This window comes from Myodes glareolus, chromosome 13, assembly GCF_982192425.1.
Source record: "Myodes glareolus chromosome 13, mMyoGla1.1, whole genome shotgun sequence".
Taxonomy (NCBI): domain Eukaryota; kingdom Metazoa; phylum Chordata; class Mammalia; order Rodentia; family Cricetidae; genus Myodes; species Myodes glareolus.
Window position 1 is genome coordinate 16,384,270 of NC_142038.1, and position 16,308 is coordinate 16,400,577.

General features: G+C 38.1%; 1 protein-coding gene across 1 annotated transcript in view; it reads left to right on the top strand.

The window, feature by feature from the left end:
* The window catches only part of Dcc (DCC netrin 1 receptor), a 1,076,497-nt gene that overhangs the window by 385,437 nt on the left and 674,752 nt on the right, over positions 1-16,308 (top strand). Inside the window, 1 exon segment of the mRNA XM_085676444.2 lies at positions 10,748-11,068. Within this exon segment, the coding sequence (XP_085532570.2) occupies positions 10,748-11,068 (321 nt within the window).

Genomic DNA, 16,308 nt, shown 5'->3' on the forward strand with positions numbered 1-16,308 from the left:
TCTTTTGGCTTTTGGGGGTGGGGCTCACCAACAAGCTGCCAAATAAATCACACAGGGATTTATTCTTACTTATTAATTCCCAGTGTTAGCTTGACTTGTTTCTTGCCAGTTTTTCTTAAACTAAATTATCCCCAACTACTTTTTGCCTCAGGGCTTTTCCCTTTTCTTACTTCTGTATTTCTGACTTTCACTCTAACTCCATGGCTGACTAGGTGCCTGGGTGGCTGGCTGCTAATGTTCTCCTCTCTTCCCAGCTCTCTCCTAGAATTACTCTCTGCCTGCCCGTCCCACCTATCCTTTCTCCTGCCTCACTATTGGCTCTTTATTAAACACATCAGGTGTTTTAGATAGACAAAGAATCACATCTTCACAGAGTTAAAGAAATGCAGCTAAAACTAAAGCAACACACCTTAATATTCCACAGCAACAAGTCATAAATCTAAGAACAAGGGGAAGGGTGTATGGGAAGGCTTGGGAAAAAAAGGGAGGGGGAAAATGATGTAATTATATTCTATCTCAAAAGCTAATAACTCTCAAAAACAAACAGGAAAATAAAAGAACTGATTTCAGTGATCCAATCATCGTATGTGCATACACATAAGCTGCCATCCTTCCTGCTTTGACACAGTCTGATGAGCAATGTAAAGGGAATGAAAGATAACTTACATTTTACCACAGTGGGAGGTGAAATTTCAAACACAGGGCAGATTAAGCAGGACATCAAAGTTTTCCTTTTAAGTGTTAATTTTGCATGGTTCCAGGGAATGATAACCTAGATGTCAGGCTATGCTACCTGTTGAACAGAAAGAAAAAAAATAATTCCATTATAATTTCTCCAGTATCACACATCAAAATTGAGCTGAGACTTAAGAGGTTTGGCCCTTGAAGCAGAAAAGGGCTGAGAAAGTTACTCCCCACTCCCAAGTGGCTCTTCTCATTTTTCTTCACCATTGGATTTAGCCAGAGGACACTGAGAGAGTCGCCTCGGGCGCACTTTTTGCCCTATGGAAGCCTCAGATCTGCACAAAGCTTCTTCTGCTTGCAGAAGACGTCGTGTGCTCTGAATTTCTGATGTGGAGCCTCTGTGTGGGTTCTCTGAAAGATTTTTACCGGGGCAGTTGCTTTTGAACAGCACATCTTGCGTTTCTATTTCTGAACTTTGTTCTTGTCTTGTAAAGGGAAAAAGAAATTAGGGCCCACCATGAGAAGAGCAAACGAGGTTCAGCAACCTTACTGGGGAGATATAAGCACTTGTTACATTGTGTCAGTGAACTTCCCAACGCTGAAATCACTCGCTGATTCAATCATGGTAGTATTGCATTCCAAAGACTGTCTTCTCTATGGCCCTTGGACTAGTAAATAGAACCCTATAAATCCATAGACTGTTTGGTTACTTTCACTATATGCAAAGAAAAGAATTTTACAGAAGGCAGCCTGGCCTGATAAAATATAGTATATCAAGGTCTAGCTAAACTTCAGTTTCCTGGGCAGGCATGTAGATTTCTTCTGTAGCGTACAGAAAGCTCTGGGTTTAAAACTGCTGCATTTTGGGACTGGACAGATGATGGCTCAATGATTAAGAGCAAAAGCTGGAGTCTGGAGGACCCAGATTTGATTACCAGCACTGATGTGATGGTTCACAACCTTTTCAACCATTTTTTTTATTTTATTATTATATTTTTTTCAGACAGGTTTCTCTGTGTAACAATCTTGGACGCCTCTCACTTTGTAGATCAGGCTGGCCTCAAACTCAGAGCCCTTCCTGCCTCTGCCTCCCAGGTGCTGGGCTTCCAGGCATGTGCCGCTACCTCCAAGTTTCTTCTTTTATTTTTTGAAGGCCTTAAAGTTTACTGTTGTTGTTATTTGTTTCTTTCTTTGTTTGTTCATGTACAAAGACTAGCATAATCTGTTTCACTGGGTAGATGGTCATGAACAGTCCATTCAAAGTCACTTTGTCCAACCGTCTGAAGCCCTTTGTCCTTCATTGACTGAAGGCAACCCTGCTGGCACATGCTCAGTCTATATGTCTCGATGAGACTGTGGCAGTTAGGGCAGACCAGGCAAGAGTAAGAACCCTGGAGCCCTGGCACAACTTCTGTGACTGACTCCAATATAGTTGCTGGTGACCCATCTTGCCTTCAGATGACCAAGAAGGAAAAAACTCACAACCACTTGTAATTCAGGGAATCTAACACTTTCTTCTGACTTTCAAAGGCACCAGGCATCCAAGTTGTACCCAGACATACATACAGGAAAAACAGCCATACATATAAATAAAATAAAATATGATTATAAATAATAAAACTCCAACAAACAAAATATACGAAATAAATTTGACCTTTGAATAAGAAAAAAATAGTATTTTTCTGTAATTGACCTACCAATATTTGTTTCACACAAGTGTCTAGGACATTTTATTATACTAAGATATGTATAAATATACATAAAATAGAATATATTTACTTCTATATATTTATCTACATATAATTTCTATCTTTAACTTTGTAAAGTAAATACAACAGCTCTAATGAAGGAAAATTTTATTCCTTTAAACTTTTTATCTAAATTTTTGTTCACTCTGCAGTTCAATAATTCTTTATAAAATGTATCTGTTTTTCTTTCAGAAACATATTTCTTTGCATTGTTTATATTCAGGGATAAATGCCATATACCTAATTCATCTTGATTTCTCCTTCTTAGTAATGAATACTAAGGTTGTTAGGCAATGAAATCTATTAGTCTCTTTCAAGGGCTAGAATGAGTATAGTCTTTCCAACAGGTGACCACATATTCTGAATATTATTTATACTCAGCTTCACATGGACATATAAAATGCTATCAATACCATGACGCAGAACCAGATCTCACTGTCCAGTGTGCACAGAAGCCAATACTGTAGTACTGATTTTGCTGTTGCCATTGTTTTATAAGAAGAAACCTTTTTTCCAACTTCCAATGGCAATTTTTCTTTTTCTGAAAAAATTAGTTGAGCTACTTAGGTATGTAAAAGCCACCCACAGATACTCAGGCTTCTTTGGATTCACTTTTATAACATACACTCGCACTGGGCCTTTGGTGGGTTCACACCTTTTATGTCTGAAAAGCCAGACTTTAGTCTTGGGTTAGTGTGAAGTTCAAAGAATGCATCCTCAGACTGCACAAGAATCAGGTTGTTGTCTTGACCCTAGATTGCACTAATAGACAAATTATCCAGCTTAATGTCTGATGCCCCAATGTTCTAGAAAACTACAATTACACTGCTGAGTTAGGATCAATCAAAAAAGAGGAGGGTCTTACAAAATATCTTGTTAACCAAAACTCATTGTGGAAGAGTGTTGCCACTGTTACAAGTGTTCAAAAGATATGTATCATAGTTTTTTCATATAGCTATTCCATGGAACATTCTTATTGTCCAAAGCAGGAATTTTTATTCTATTTCACAGAGCGGAATGTTTTGTTGTTTGTTTAATTTGTTTATTTAGTTGTGGACGAGGGCAGCAGAGTTCTGGTTGTAATAAAGGGTGCCCTGTCCTAACGCTGTAAACGTTGGTCTCTGTCGGCTCTTTCCTTATCTTTCTTCAGTTTCTTAAAGAGAAGTTAAATAAACAAAGTGCTTGTTGAAAGAGTGGGCCAATTATTTGTCCTGTTAAGATAATTCCCCAAGACTTTCATTTTCTTGCTGAGAAAAAGAAATGTCTGCAATTATAAAATAAAAAATATCTAAATATATAAAATCACGTTCAGGTTGTCAGAGGAACACATGAATTCTCTGGCTTTAGTTTGGGTCTGTGCATGATTGTGAACAAGGTTCTTAAGCTTTAGTACCAGAGAATCCCTTGAAAGGGCTGCCAAGCACAGGCTGATTGGCTGTTCCCTTATCATTGTTGATTGACAGGCCTGTACAGTTGCCTAGAATGATATTTTTACCATGTTCCCATGTGATGTTGTTTTTGCTAGGATGAATTCTTTTCCAGAGTTGACATTTTTAGCTACTGAACCCCATGATATTCATGTATGTTTAGGAATCCTGCTCATTTCTTCATTTTGTTATAATGGTTGTATTCCCTGACCCCATTTCGTAGCCTCAGAAGCATTTTAAGATTTTCTCAGAACTAAATACCGGAGTTAGAGCTGCACACATCCACCATGTCTGAGTGTTGCCAAGAAAACTGTATCCTCCACAGAATTATTTTTATTTCATTTGACATAGATTTCTTTGTCTTAACAGAGAGGGGTTGGTACCAGGGTTATGTGGCATAGTTCTGAGGACATGGACCCTATCAAAACCTTTGAGCATCTCAACATATATATGATTTAAAATAGATGGAATTATGCACAGCAGGTTCCAAAGGGACTTGTGTGACATTGTCTAATCTTGGGCTTTTTCAGCAAATGTCTTTCACATCTGTGCTACTTTTCATCAATTTGTCTTTAACATTTCATTGTCTTAATGACAAGATTTTACACTGTGGACTCAGAGCAGGATTTCTGAATCTGCAGGGAGCAATGTTTGATATTGTAGATAAAATGTCATACCTAAAACTCCATTCTAGATTAGACTGTCCCTGTGGCTCACTGGGCTTTGAAGTGAGCAAAAAAAAATGATAAGGAGATAAAACACAAAGGGAGATAAATTTAAGGAAACAGTTTTAACACTTGACTATTTCGAGAGTTTCTAAAAATGGGTTAAAGGCAAGCTACTCCTCTAGATATTCACTATAGCTTGGGAGCTCTTGGTGGTTGTAGTGAATGTTTTCTTGCTGAAAATAAATACTTGCCCCCACAAACAAAAACAGAAGGCAAGATAATTAAGGAGGAATAATTCATTTTGGCTCAGACTTCAGAGAAATTTAGAATCCATCATGGTGAGGGAGGGCATTTTGGAAATGATGGCAGGACTGACTTGGCTTGATCCATGTTGCTGAGAAAGAATAATGGAGATGCAGGTGCTCATCAGATTTCTTTTCCCTTTTAGTCAGTTTGTGCCTTCTGTCAAAGGGATATTCCTAAACATACACACATTGATTCTACCCTCCTCTGTTAATTCTCCTGGGGAACACTCGGAAAGACACACTAACATGTTTATTCCTTTGCGAATTTGATTCAGGCAAGTCAGACTATGAAGATTAACTATCAAAAAGATTTATTTGTCTTAGGGATTTTATCACTGTGATTGTGAAAGACGACTTTCACAATGACTGCAGCAACGGTTTTTTAAAAATATCTTTTAAAAGTTTTACATTTTCAGAGTTTTAGTCCATTATCATCATAGTTCAATATGGTGGCCTGCAGGCAGACATAGTGCTGGCACAGAGGCTGAGTACAGCTCAAATTCTGTAATAGATCGTAATAATAAAACCCAGAGTCCGATATCGGGGTAAATGCTGAAAGATCAGAGAAACAGAGGAACAATCACAGCCACCTCTTACTTCGTCAACTTCTCCGCTGAAAAAGGGTATTCTGTCTCTTCAAATCTTCAGGCTGAATGCCTTAAATTCTTTTCTCTTCCCGCCTTACTTTCCTCTCTCAGTCCAGCTATATCCTTTCCTGTCTCCACCTCCCTAGTGCTGGGATTAAAGACATGTGACTTTTAAGTATTAAGACTAAAGATGTGAGTCACCACCTCCTGGCTCTATTTATCTTTGAGATTGGATTGTGTAGTCTGGGGTGGCCTTGAACTCACTGAGACCCATCTGCTTCTGCACCCCAAGTACTGGGATTAAAGGTGTGTTGCCCCACTGCCTGGCCTCTATCGTTAACTAGTGTGGAATATAACTTCAGGCAAACTTGATTAGATCACAAACAAAATATCACCACAGCTGAGACATTTTGACCAACAAGCAACAGGAAGTGGTCTGTCTCACTGGACATGGCTGGAGCATATATGAGAACTCAAGGCCCATATCCACAATGTAACACTCCCTCCAATAAGACCACACCTACTTCAACAAGGGTACACTTCCTGATAGTGCCAAGGCCCTTGTGGCCATTTCTTTCAAACCACGATAATTTCTGATTTCTGTTATTTTTTAATGTGACAAAACTAAAATAAATTATAATATTTCTCCTTTTGATCAACTATGAAGAATAAGTATTCCTTTGCAAGAAAACATGGGTACTTTATCTGCTTAAAAAAATCCTTTGTAAATAGATTTTAAGAAAGGTGAAGTGTATGTGTGTAGGCATATACATACACATATGAAGTAGAAATATATGTATATATACATACACACACATATATGTGTACACACACACACACACACACATATATATATATATATTATATATATATATGACCTTAGCTCCTGTTCTAGCTAAAGATTTACTAAAGCCAACATTTGGAGAGGTCAAGAGCTAGAGACTCACTTTGATTTGAGAGTTTCCTTAGTGAGCCCTGCATTACATCACACCTGTTCTTGCATTTCCTTAACTCCTACCATGTGTCCATCTCACAGATACATGATCCCTTCTTTAATTATTAAGCTACATATATGAATAAATGCACAGCCTTGTAATATACTCAGTCCACTTACCATTGCTCATATGCACCTGTATCTAGAACTGATCACTTGGAATTGGACAAATTATGCAATAACTTGTTCCGGGAGAAATTGGTTCTCCCTTTCTCAGCAGCCATTGACTTCTTATAGTTCTAGGGGTGGGAACATGTGGGATTTTCCCTTCCCACATTGGCATGTCAACTAAAATCACTTCGCTAGACTTGTTCATGTGACATATTCCTGCTATTTCCTAGGTGTATTTTCTCTATTGTGCCTGGGAGAAATGATCTAGTGTTAGATATACTAGGCTTCTGGCTCTTATAAACTTTCTTTCTCCTCTTCTGTGATTTTTTCCCCCAAGCCTTTGGTGGAAGTGTTAAGTTACTGATGTATCAGTTGTGGTTGGGCCCACCATGGTCACTTTTTCTCTGCATTCATAGCAGTTGTGTCTCTATGTAGCAGTCTCTATCTATTACAAAGAAGCTTCTTAGATGAAGGGTGAAGGCTGCATTCATCTATGGGTATAAGAAAACCCACTTAGAAAAGTTAGAAATCCTTCTACTTTAGTAAAATGGCAACATAGGTTCTTCTCTCAGGTCTGTGACCACTGTGGGCAGTTTTCTAAGTTTAAAGAACCAGGCATGATTTCTCTCTCATCGAGTAAGCGTTTCAATTAGAAAGTAGTTGATTATCAGAACATAAGTGGTAGTATTATACTGTTTTGGGTATCTTTCTAGGCCAGCCGTTGTTATGGATCATAGGCTGTACATCTGGGAGAGACTACTGAGTCTTCATTGTTTTCGGCAGCTTGAACAACACCTTGTGATACTGTGAGAACCAGTGCTCAGGGATGAGGCCTTTTAGATAAGTTCCAGGCCTGTTCCTTGGAATTGTGTTCAAAGTGTGTAGTGTCTTCAGCAAGAGGTTCTCATATCCTGGGAGATCGTTGTATCACTTACTTTAATGTTCCCGTGATAAAATACTCAACAGAGGCAACTTAATTATGGACGTGTCCATTTTGACGTGTGATTTTAGAGGAATAGGAATCCATCCATTGTGGAAGGCAGGAATAGTAGTAAGTGACAGACGGGGTGCAAGAACAGGAAGCTGGGAATTCTCATTTTAACTTTAAACACAAAGGAAACCAGAAGTAAGGGGAGAATGCAAGTTTTCAGAGCCCATGCCCAGTAACGTATTTCCTCTAGCAAGACCACACCTCTTGAATCTCCACAGAGAGCACCGTCAGATATGGACCAAGTGTTCAAATACCAAAGGCTATAAGAGACTTTTCTCGACAAAACTATCACAGCTAACAAGGGTAACGGATGTGGCCCAAATTGTTTTTGAAGACCCTTATATTGCACTTTATCTAGCAATAGGAGGGCTGGTAGGTTTCTCATGCCTGGGACTGGGAATTTTGTCAGATAGGGAATTGCTTGTAATGGAGGTACCACTACACACACACACATATGCAAAGCTGATTTATAAAATATTATGTTTCCATGGTTTCTCCAAATACTCTCAGTGTTATTTATTTCTGTTCCTTCTCTCTTCCCTCGTATTATCTTCCTATCTCCCCAGTTAAAGGCTCCACCCTCCATTTTCCTAACTTGGTAATGGAGAATGAGAATTTTTTAATCTGCATCGAAGTCAATAATTGATACACTAACAAATTATTTCTTAGACATATCAAGCAGCTCACAAGAGGTCAGAGACAGTTTGTTCTTCATATCATCTGAAACTTTGACATTAAAATCATCTGTCATTTCTCAAATAAGTCTTTTTACTTGGGTCTGTCTTTTTTGAAATATTAAGTAATGCAAGTTCTTGAAGTTAAGGAGATTTCATTTATTTCAAGGCCATATATTTAAAGTATAATTGTTATAGAGAGAATTAGAAAAGCTCAAATTACCAACGAGCAGCAAGGGTAATTGTGTCATAGAAAAATTAATCTTTATTTAACTTTCCTAAACCATGCACTCCCAGCACTGAAAACTGTCATAACCTTCCTGTTTCACAGTAAGCAGATTATTTATTTGTGATAATGGGCACATATGCTCATTAACATGCTGTCATAAACAGCTGTGCTAAATGTATTATGTGCTCTGTGACATAAATAATGTACTCAGCATGAGGTTGCGTTTAAAATATAGACCCCGGGTAGAACAAAAATGCAATAAATGTTTTTTTAATATAGTCGCCTAGTCTTGCATTGTGAATTTATTTCTTCTGTTTTAATGCTACTTAAATGGAAATTGTGGACATTATTCTGATGAAGCATCTTGACATTCAATAACATTAGAACTTTTTTATGCTTTCCTGCCCTTAGTGAAGCTCCAGCCAGGTATTTCCAACTAATGTTTTTTTCTGACAAATAGGAACAGTGTATTTAACTTAAAATCTGTCTGCATCTCAGTAGCCTTAGTAAGTTCCATTGAGAGATGCCTTCAAAATATTCCTGTGTCAATCCCTTGCTACATGGGAGCTCAATTGTAAGTACTCTGCTTCAGTGACTAGCTCTGTTTTCTATGTGAAGGACACGAGTTCTGAGGATTACACGAACATTTAGAATTGCACGTATTTAAGTGATATAGACTCGACAAGAAGCAAGACATTCAGACCCTCAATCAGATACACTTTCCACTCAAGAACTAGACTACTTCACTCTAACTGGGCCAGTTATGCAAATATCGACCTGTATGAGAAGGCTCCCTTGTTGGCATGGACAGGATCAGATTGGAGCCCTTTAGGTCCTTTACTTCTATCATTTAGCATTCCTATGATTTTATAATCAATATTAGTTTGAGCAAAACAAAGCTGTAGATGCTTTCTTTGCATCGGTAGACTAGTCGCAAGGAGTTAGTGCCTGATCAGAAGTGATAAGATCACTGGGAATAGATCACTGGCAATGCCACAGACATAATGTCCATCATTAGAAATACTAGCTGTGTGCACTAAAAACCCTGGAAGGAAACAGCTGCAACACCTGCATTTCCCTGGAAATCAGAAATAATTATAACCATGAAAGCCAACATAGGTCAGCCCGTGATGAGAATATTGATTATATTAATTTAGATATTTGCCACTTAGATCATAGAAAGCTGATAAGATTTCACAAAACTACCAACGGTGTTCCAGATAAATTAAAAAAGCCAGAGAACCCGAGGCTGCCATCTTGCAAAGAATAAAAGCTTGATTTACAGGTGTTTTTATGAAATTAAATGCAACTTCAAATGAATAGAGGACACTTACAAGAAACTGATCATCACATGTATGTTTTCGTTCAGTGTGGTTCAGGAGAAAGTGGGATTAGATGGTGGGCAAAGAGTTCAGTTGTGCTTTAGCAAAGATCCCATTTAAGAAAGAAAGTACTGGGGAAGATTGTAGAACTGTTAAGCATATAGATTATTCAAAATTAAAAAATGTATTGACTTGAAAGACTTGGTACACACTGTGCAAAGCATGCAAACCCGATGACCTCATGAGAACTTGCCAAGGTCTTTGATTTATCAGTCTGAATACTATTAATCACTACACTGCTAGTCTTCTTTAGTTATGCCTGCTCCATCCCCTCAGGAATTTTAAATACTATTTTAATCCTTCTGTTGACTGCTTATGTTTATTTACATTTATGATAATTCAACTGCAATATTCTCTTAGCTAAGACCACAAGAAACTCCTGGAAAGGGATAGAGTTACTTTGGGGGTTGTAGGCCTTATGACTTTCTTGGGCAGGTTAGATTTATCTATGCTTAATCCCCCTGATGTCTAGTCTAGGTAACTTTGTCAACACCACTGATTTTAATTTTGTACAATAAAATGGGTAGATTTAAAATGCCAAGAAGTGCTAAAATGCAGATAATGGAATTAAACAAGTCTCACAAATCTTAGCTGTCACACTACTGACTGATGAGACTTTAAAGTATCTGTTTTTAAAAGAAAAATACTCATTTTATCTGTATAAATTTTCAAATAATGATGGATGTAATCATATTTTATCCATAAATTATGAATTATTATTTTATTAGTAATATTTTCTGGGCCAGTTGCTTCATTAATTGGTGCTCACATAAGTATTATTATTCTTTTGTTTCAGACAGTATTCATGATCTTAAATTTATCAATACATAGAGATAAAAATAGAGACTTTTTTGAAAAATAAATTTTCCAAGGAAATGTTGAAGAAATCATATTGAAATTTCTCAGAATGCGCGAATTCATTTCCCTTCTGTTCTCTTATTTATCAGGTTTTCAAATCAAACCTTTCACGTCTCTTCGTTTTGTGTCTGAACCTTCTGATGCTGTCACGATGCGAGGTGGGAACGTCCTGCTCAACTGCTCCGCAGAGTCTGACCGAGGAGTTCCAGTCATCAAGTGGAGGAAAGATGGCCTCATCCTAGCCTTGGGCATGGATGACAGGAAGCAGCAACTCCCCAATGGGTCTCTGTTGATACAGAACATACTTCATTCGAGACACCATAAGCCAGATGAAGGACTTTACCAGTGTGAGGCATCCTTGGGAGATGCTGGCTCAATTATTAGCCGCATAGCAAAAGTTGCTGTAGCAGGTATGTAGGTATTTTTCTTTTTTCCTACTTATCTTTTCTATTCTTTTTAGAAATAAGCAATAATCCTTGTAAATGCAAAGCACATTTTAAGATTTTTTTAAATGTCTTTTTAAATAAATCTTAAAATGTGCATTGCCTTTACAAGGATTTTTTTTATTTTAATTTAAATAAAACAGTTACATAAGTTGTCTGATGGTAGTTCATCATTATATCAAGTTAGCTTCACATAGTTATTTGTGTGGTGAAAACAACTAAAATCACTTTTTTAGCAATGGTGAAATACACAATAAAATCATAACTTTGGCCAGCTTTTTGAGTCTATAATATGTATTTCTTCTAATTAATTAATTAATGTAATTTCTTCTAATTAATACTCTGCCCCAATGTCACATGGACACCCCCTCATTTCTCACCCATCTAACCCATCAAGCTTCTGGTACTTAGCCTTCCATTTTCTGTAAGTGTAATCATTTAGATTCCACATGTATGAAAGCTAAAAGCATGTGTTATTTGTTTTTTTTTTCTTTTTGACTGATTCTTTTTGTATAATATGATTTAGGCTCAGCAACACTGCTAAAATGCCAAATTTCTTCCTTTTAATGGAATAATGGCATTCCATTATGTATCCCTCAGGTTCTTAACCTACTCATCTGCTGATGGTCACATAGGTTGATTCTAAACTTTGACGTTGTGGCTAGTGTTGCAGGACGCTTGGGGTTACCAACATCCACTTGCCACTTTATCCCTAGGAGATTATTGGACCCAGTGGCATACTTATAGTATCTTATGCTGCATCAAGTTTTAGTTTCCTGCTGAAATTTTTCCATAATGGCCATATTTTATTTTTTTCTGCCAACAGCATACATTTGTAAGTAAAATAAAAGAGGACTAACTGACTCATATCTCAGGTTTTTATTAACTTTCCTTTTTCAATTAACATAGAAAACAGCCGGTGCCTCTCAGAAGTATGAACAACTTTTTGGAATTTGCTTTCAAGACAGAGCCGATTCCTGCAGGTTCTTTGATTACATGAAGGGGTGAACATTTTATTAATAAAATATTAGAAAAATTATACCCTAATCAATTCTATTTTACGAAGTCAGTGGTGTTAAACTTTTGTAAAACTCAGTGCTTTAATCCCTGGCAGCAATATATTTTATTTTAATCACAGCATCCTAATCCATAATATAGACCTCAAGTGAGAAATAAAAATGTTCAATTAGTGCTTTCAAATGCAGCTCCCTTATTGGCATGTCAGCTTAATGTCTAAGGATAAGAAAGACACATTGCTTTTTGTCTGTGAACCTCAAAAATATGCAGAAATTTGGTAAACAGGATGAATGGGGTGTCTTGGTACCCACAATGTTGCTATATCTGCTCCATCTTTTGACTTGGAGGAGTCCCATGAGCCGTTTCTGTTACCCATGTAGATCTGTGGAATCTTTGTTTTAACTGGTTTCTGTGATGACCTAACTTAAACTTTGACAACGATGTCTTACACACGCTTATGTTTGTGTGTATAGGTAAAATAAATACATAGACAATTTGATATGAATATCAAATATAACACACAAAACAAAATGAAATGAAGTTAATCAAATGATTATGCATATTTGAGAACTATTTCCAATGTTAATCTTTTATTTTCAAAAAAAAGCAAACATAGTGATGAAAAGAAGGTTATAGCCATTTCCTTCTGTCCTAGATGTCATCTTGTCTAGATGCAGCCTGAAAGATTAGTCCCAACAAAGACTCATCTTTGTAAATAACACTAAAAAGAGAGCTAATCAGGACCCCACATACCGTCAAACTCCTTTCCTCTTCTCTTCTCTTCTCTTCTCTTCTCTTCTCTTCTCTTCTCTTCTCTTCTCTTCTCTTCTCTTCTCTTCTCTTCTTTCTCTCTCTCTCTCTCTCTCTCTCTCTCTCTCTCTCTCTCTCTCTTACACACACACACACACACACACACACACACACACACACTTTCTCTCAGTTATGGATGCATATGATGTGAAGCTGTGAAGAAATAGATTTCACATAGACATGTTAAGATTCCACACTCAGTTTGATTTCCTGCCATGTTCGTTGACTTCCTTCTCAGAATGATCATGTTGTAGTTCTGGCTCTGAAGTTGTTAGCATTATAAAGTTTACCCTTTGAGGGGGGTATTAGTGCCTCAAAGTGGGGAAAACAGTGAGCTGAAACTTGCTTCTTGTTATGTGGAAATAGTCCACTGGTGTACCTGGAAGGGGCTATGAGGAGGCCAAATGCTGCTGACTCTCTAATCTCGGAAGTCCGACTTCTAGAACTGTGAGAAAAGAATTGCTATCATATATAGACTACTCACTTTAAACTAAAGCAAACTCACTAGCAAACTAAAACAGTCTCATCCAGATCACTTGCATCAGAGTTTCCCCCAACGAATGTTTTCTTCTGGGTAGTGTCCTCATGACCAGTAGAATGACCAGCCATTCTGATTTGCCCTGGACGGACATGAGCATGGCATGTGGTAGTCTTGTATTCCAGGAAACCTTATAGTAGTCAGGCAGAACTGAGATGTTTGATCATCATACTTAAAGGCAACCCTGCCTGAATTAGTAATGACATCATAAGGAAATGCTTCTCAGCCTTCCAAATGTTACAATTCTTTAATACAGTTCCTCGTGTTATGGTGACTCCCAACAATAAAATTATTTGATTGCTTCTTCTTAACTGTAATTTTGCTGCTATTTTGAGTCATAATGTAAATATCTGATATGTAGTATTTCTGATATGTGACCCTGTGAAATCATCTTTCAACCCCTCAAAGGGGGTCATTGTAGCACAAATTGTAAAATCCCAGAGAGATAGATATTGGGGTTCAACATGAAAACCAGAAAAGCAAGACAGCTAAGCCACTAGAGAAGTCTTTCCTCTACCAAGGCTGAGTGACCACAGACCAAAGCACACAGCCTCTCTCACCTCTCATTTTATATTCCCTCTGGTGCTGGGATTAAGGGTGTATAGCTACCAAGTATGGAATTAAAGCTGTAAACCACCATCACCTGGATTTATTTCTGCATTGGTCTTGTGTAGCCCTGGGTGGCCTCGAATTTACAAAGATCCATTTGCCTCTGTCTGCCAAATCCTGGGATTAAAGGTGGGTGCCACCACTGCCTGACCTCTAGTGGCTTTAGTTGTATCTCTGGTCTTCAGCAAGATTTATTTATCAAAATACAAATCATATAAACTCCTACAGGCCATGACCCACGGTTTGAGAACCCCTGTCCTCGGGAGACAGGTGGGGAGATATTCTGATTGTGAATAGCAAGGTCTAAGCTACCTGGAGTTGGTGAGTGATGAGTGTCGGGAATTTGATTGAAGCACACAAAGGAAAAGGAGTATGGAACTTTAATTGTAATTGTGATTAACTAAGAGAAGCATGTGGGACAGGTACTGAAGAGTAGGGAAAGGTTTTATGGCTGAGAGGGGCTTGTTTGACTTTCTTTAGCTTGTATGCTTTTGGCCTCATGGATCCTAACTATCATCACTCCAGAGGGGCAAAGCACCTCTGCTGATAGGAATGAATCAGGTTGGCATTTTGATGCCCTGTTACAAAAGGCATCTTTATCTGTACTGCTAATGAAAATGTCCTGAATGCTGCAAAGTCTGTGTTCCTGCGATCCAGGTTGAAGTTTATATTTTCTCTGTTTCAGTAGTGAAATGAGGAATGATTCCTTCGCTGTGAGAGATTAAAATAAAGTGGCTTTGACTTTAGTATTCTGTGCAAGGCTAGACTCAGGGATACAGTCATTGAGTTGTAGGCTAATATCAGATTGTATCATTTCAAGGCAATAAGGTTCTTCACAGCATTTTAACCACTTACCATGCTGTTTGGCAACAAGGAATACATCAATGTTATGTCTGTGGAGGTTAAGATGAGCGGGAGGGTATTGGGAGGAGGGGAGGAAGTGGAAAGAGTGTTTTCGGATACTTGAATAAACAAGTCTAATGGAGAAAAAAAAAGATTGCCAAACCACTCGAATTCACAAGGGGCATATATCTTCCTTGCAATAAAGACCATGGTCCTGATCTAATCTTATTTTTTAGACCATTAGCAATCAATAAACTAGTTACTACTGAAAGGTAGCAGTCAGCTTAGTCTGGGTAAGAAACAAAACAAAATACAGCTCTTGGGTGCCCTCAGAAACAGTGTAAAGCCCATGAATGCAATGCCCTTCTTGCGGTTTGACTTTCTCAAAGTACTTTTTCTATTTTTTTTTAAAGTGGCAAACGAAAGCAGTCTTTGATCAGTCAGAAGGCTTTATGCAGTTATCTTGCCATGCGCCAATCACTCTGGTTCCAGGAACCTCTCAAGTGCTCTTTAAATCCCGAGTACACACTTCACTGGAGAGGGAAAGACAGTAGGAAGATAAATGGGGCCACAATTCCAGGCAACGTCTTTACAAAGGTTGCAATGCAACCAGTTAATGAAAAGTGGTGGGTTTTGTTGTTGGGTTTTTCTTTTCCAATTTTGAGTCCAGTTAGTAAAACATGATGGTCTCTCAAATCTCTATTTGAAAGTAACTTGGCTGGTGTTGAGTTTGACTGGGAGTGTCTAACTGTTCTAACTTAAGAGAGTGCAGTCTTCCTTTGCTATGCCTACCTCTGTGTAGCGGGAAAGTTGAGCCTGAGGAGAGAAGGAGGGCTGCCTATTGTTTTCTATCATACTGTCCAGTTTCTACCCAAAGCACCCATTGTAATTAGTTGTAGACATAGATCCTATCAATGGTGACACGGGCCGTTGCTGCGTAGGGGGAGTTCTGCTCCCGTCACACTCTTCTTCCTTCCCTCTTCTTTCCTTGGCCTCTAATTTTCTTCCTTATTGTACCCAAACAAGTTTAAATATCCTCACAGCTGTCCCATATATAGACAGAATATATAGAATACGGTTTCAGTTATCTCTGGAAAAGATTTTGGGTCCTTTTTCTCAGCTTCATTAATGTCCTTTCAACTGAAGCAGGACTCATGGTATGTGGCAGTGAGTTAGACTCTGAATTTTATGCCTACGTCCTCTTCCTACTGGAACTCAGTAATACCAGTGTCAAAGAAGAGACGATGTAGACAAAGCTTCTCTGACTAATAGTAGATCCACCTCATTTTATTGTCCAGTGCTATAACCATGGCCACACACACACAGACACACACACACTTGCTTTCTCTACAGCTGTTTGTCCACACAGCCTCTGTAGGTTCCCAGGTAC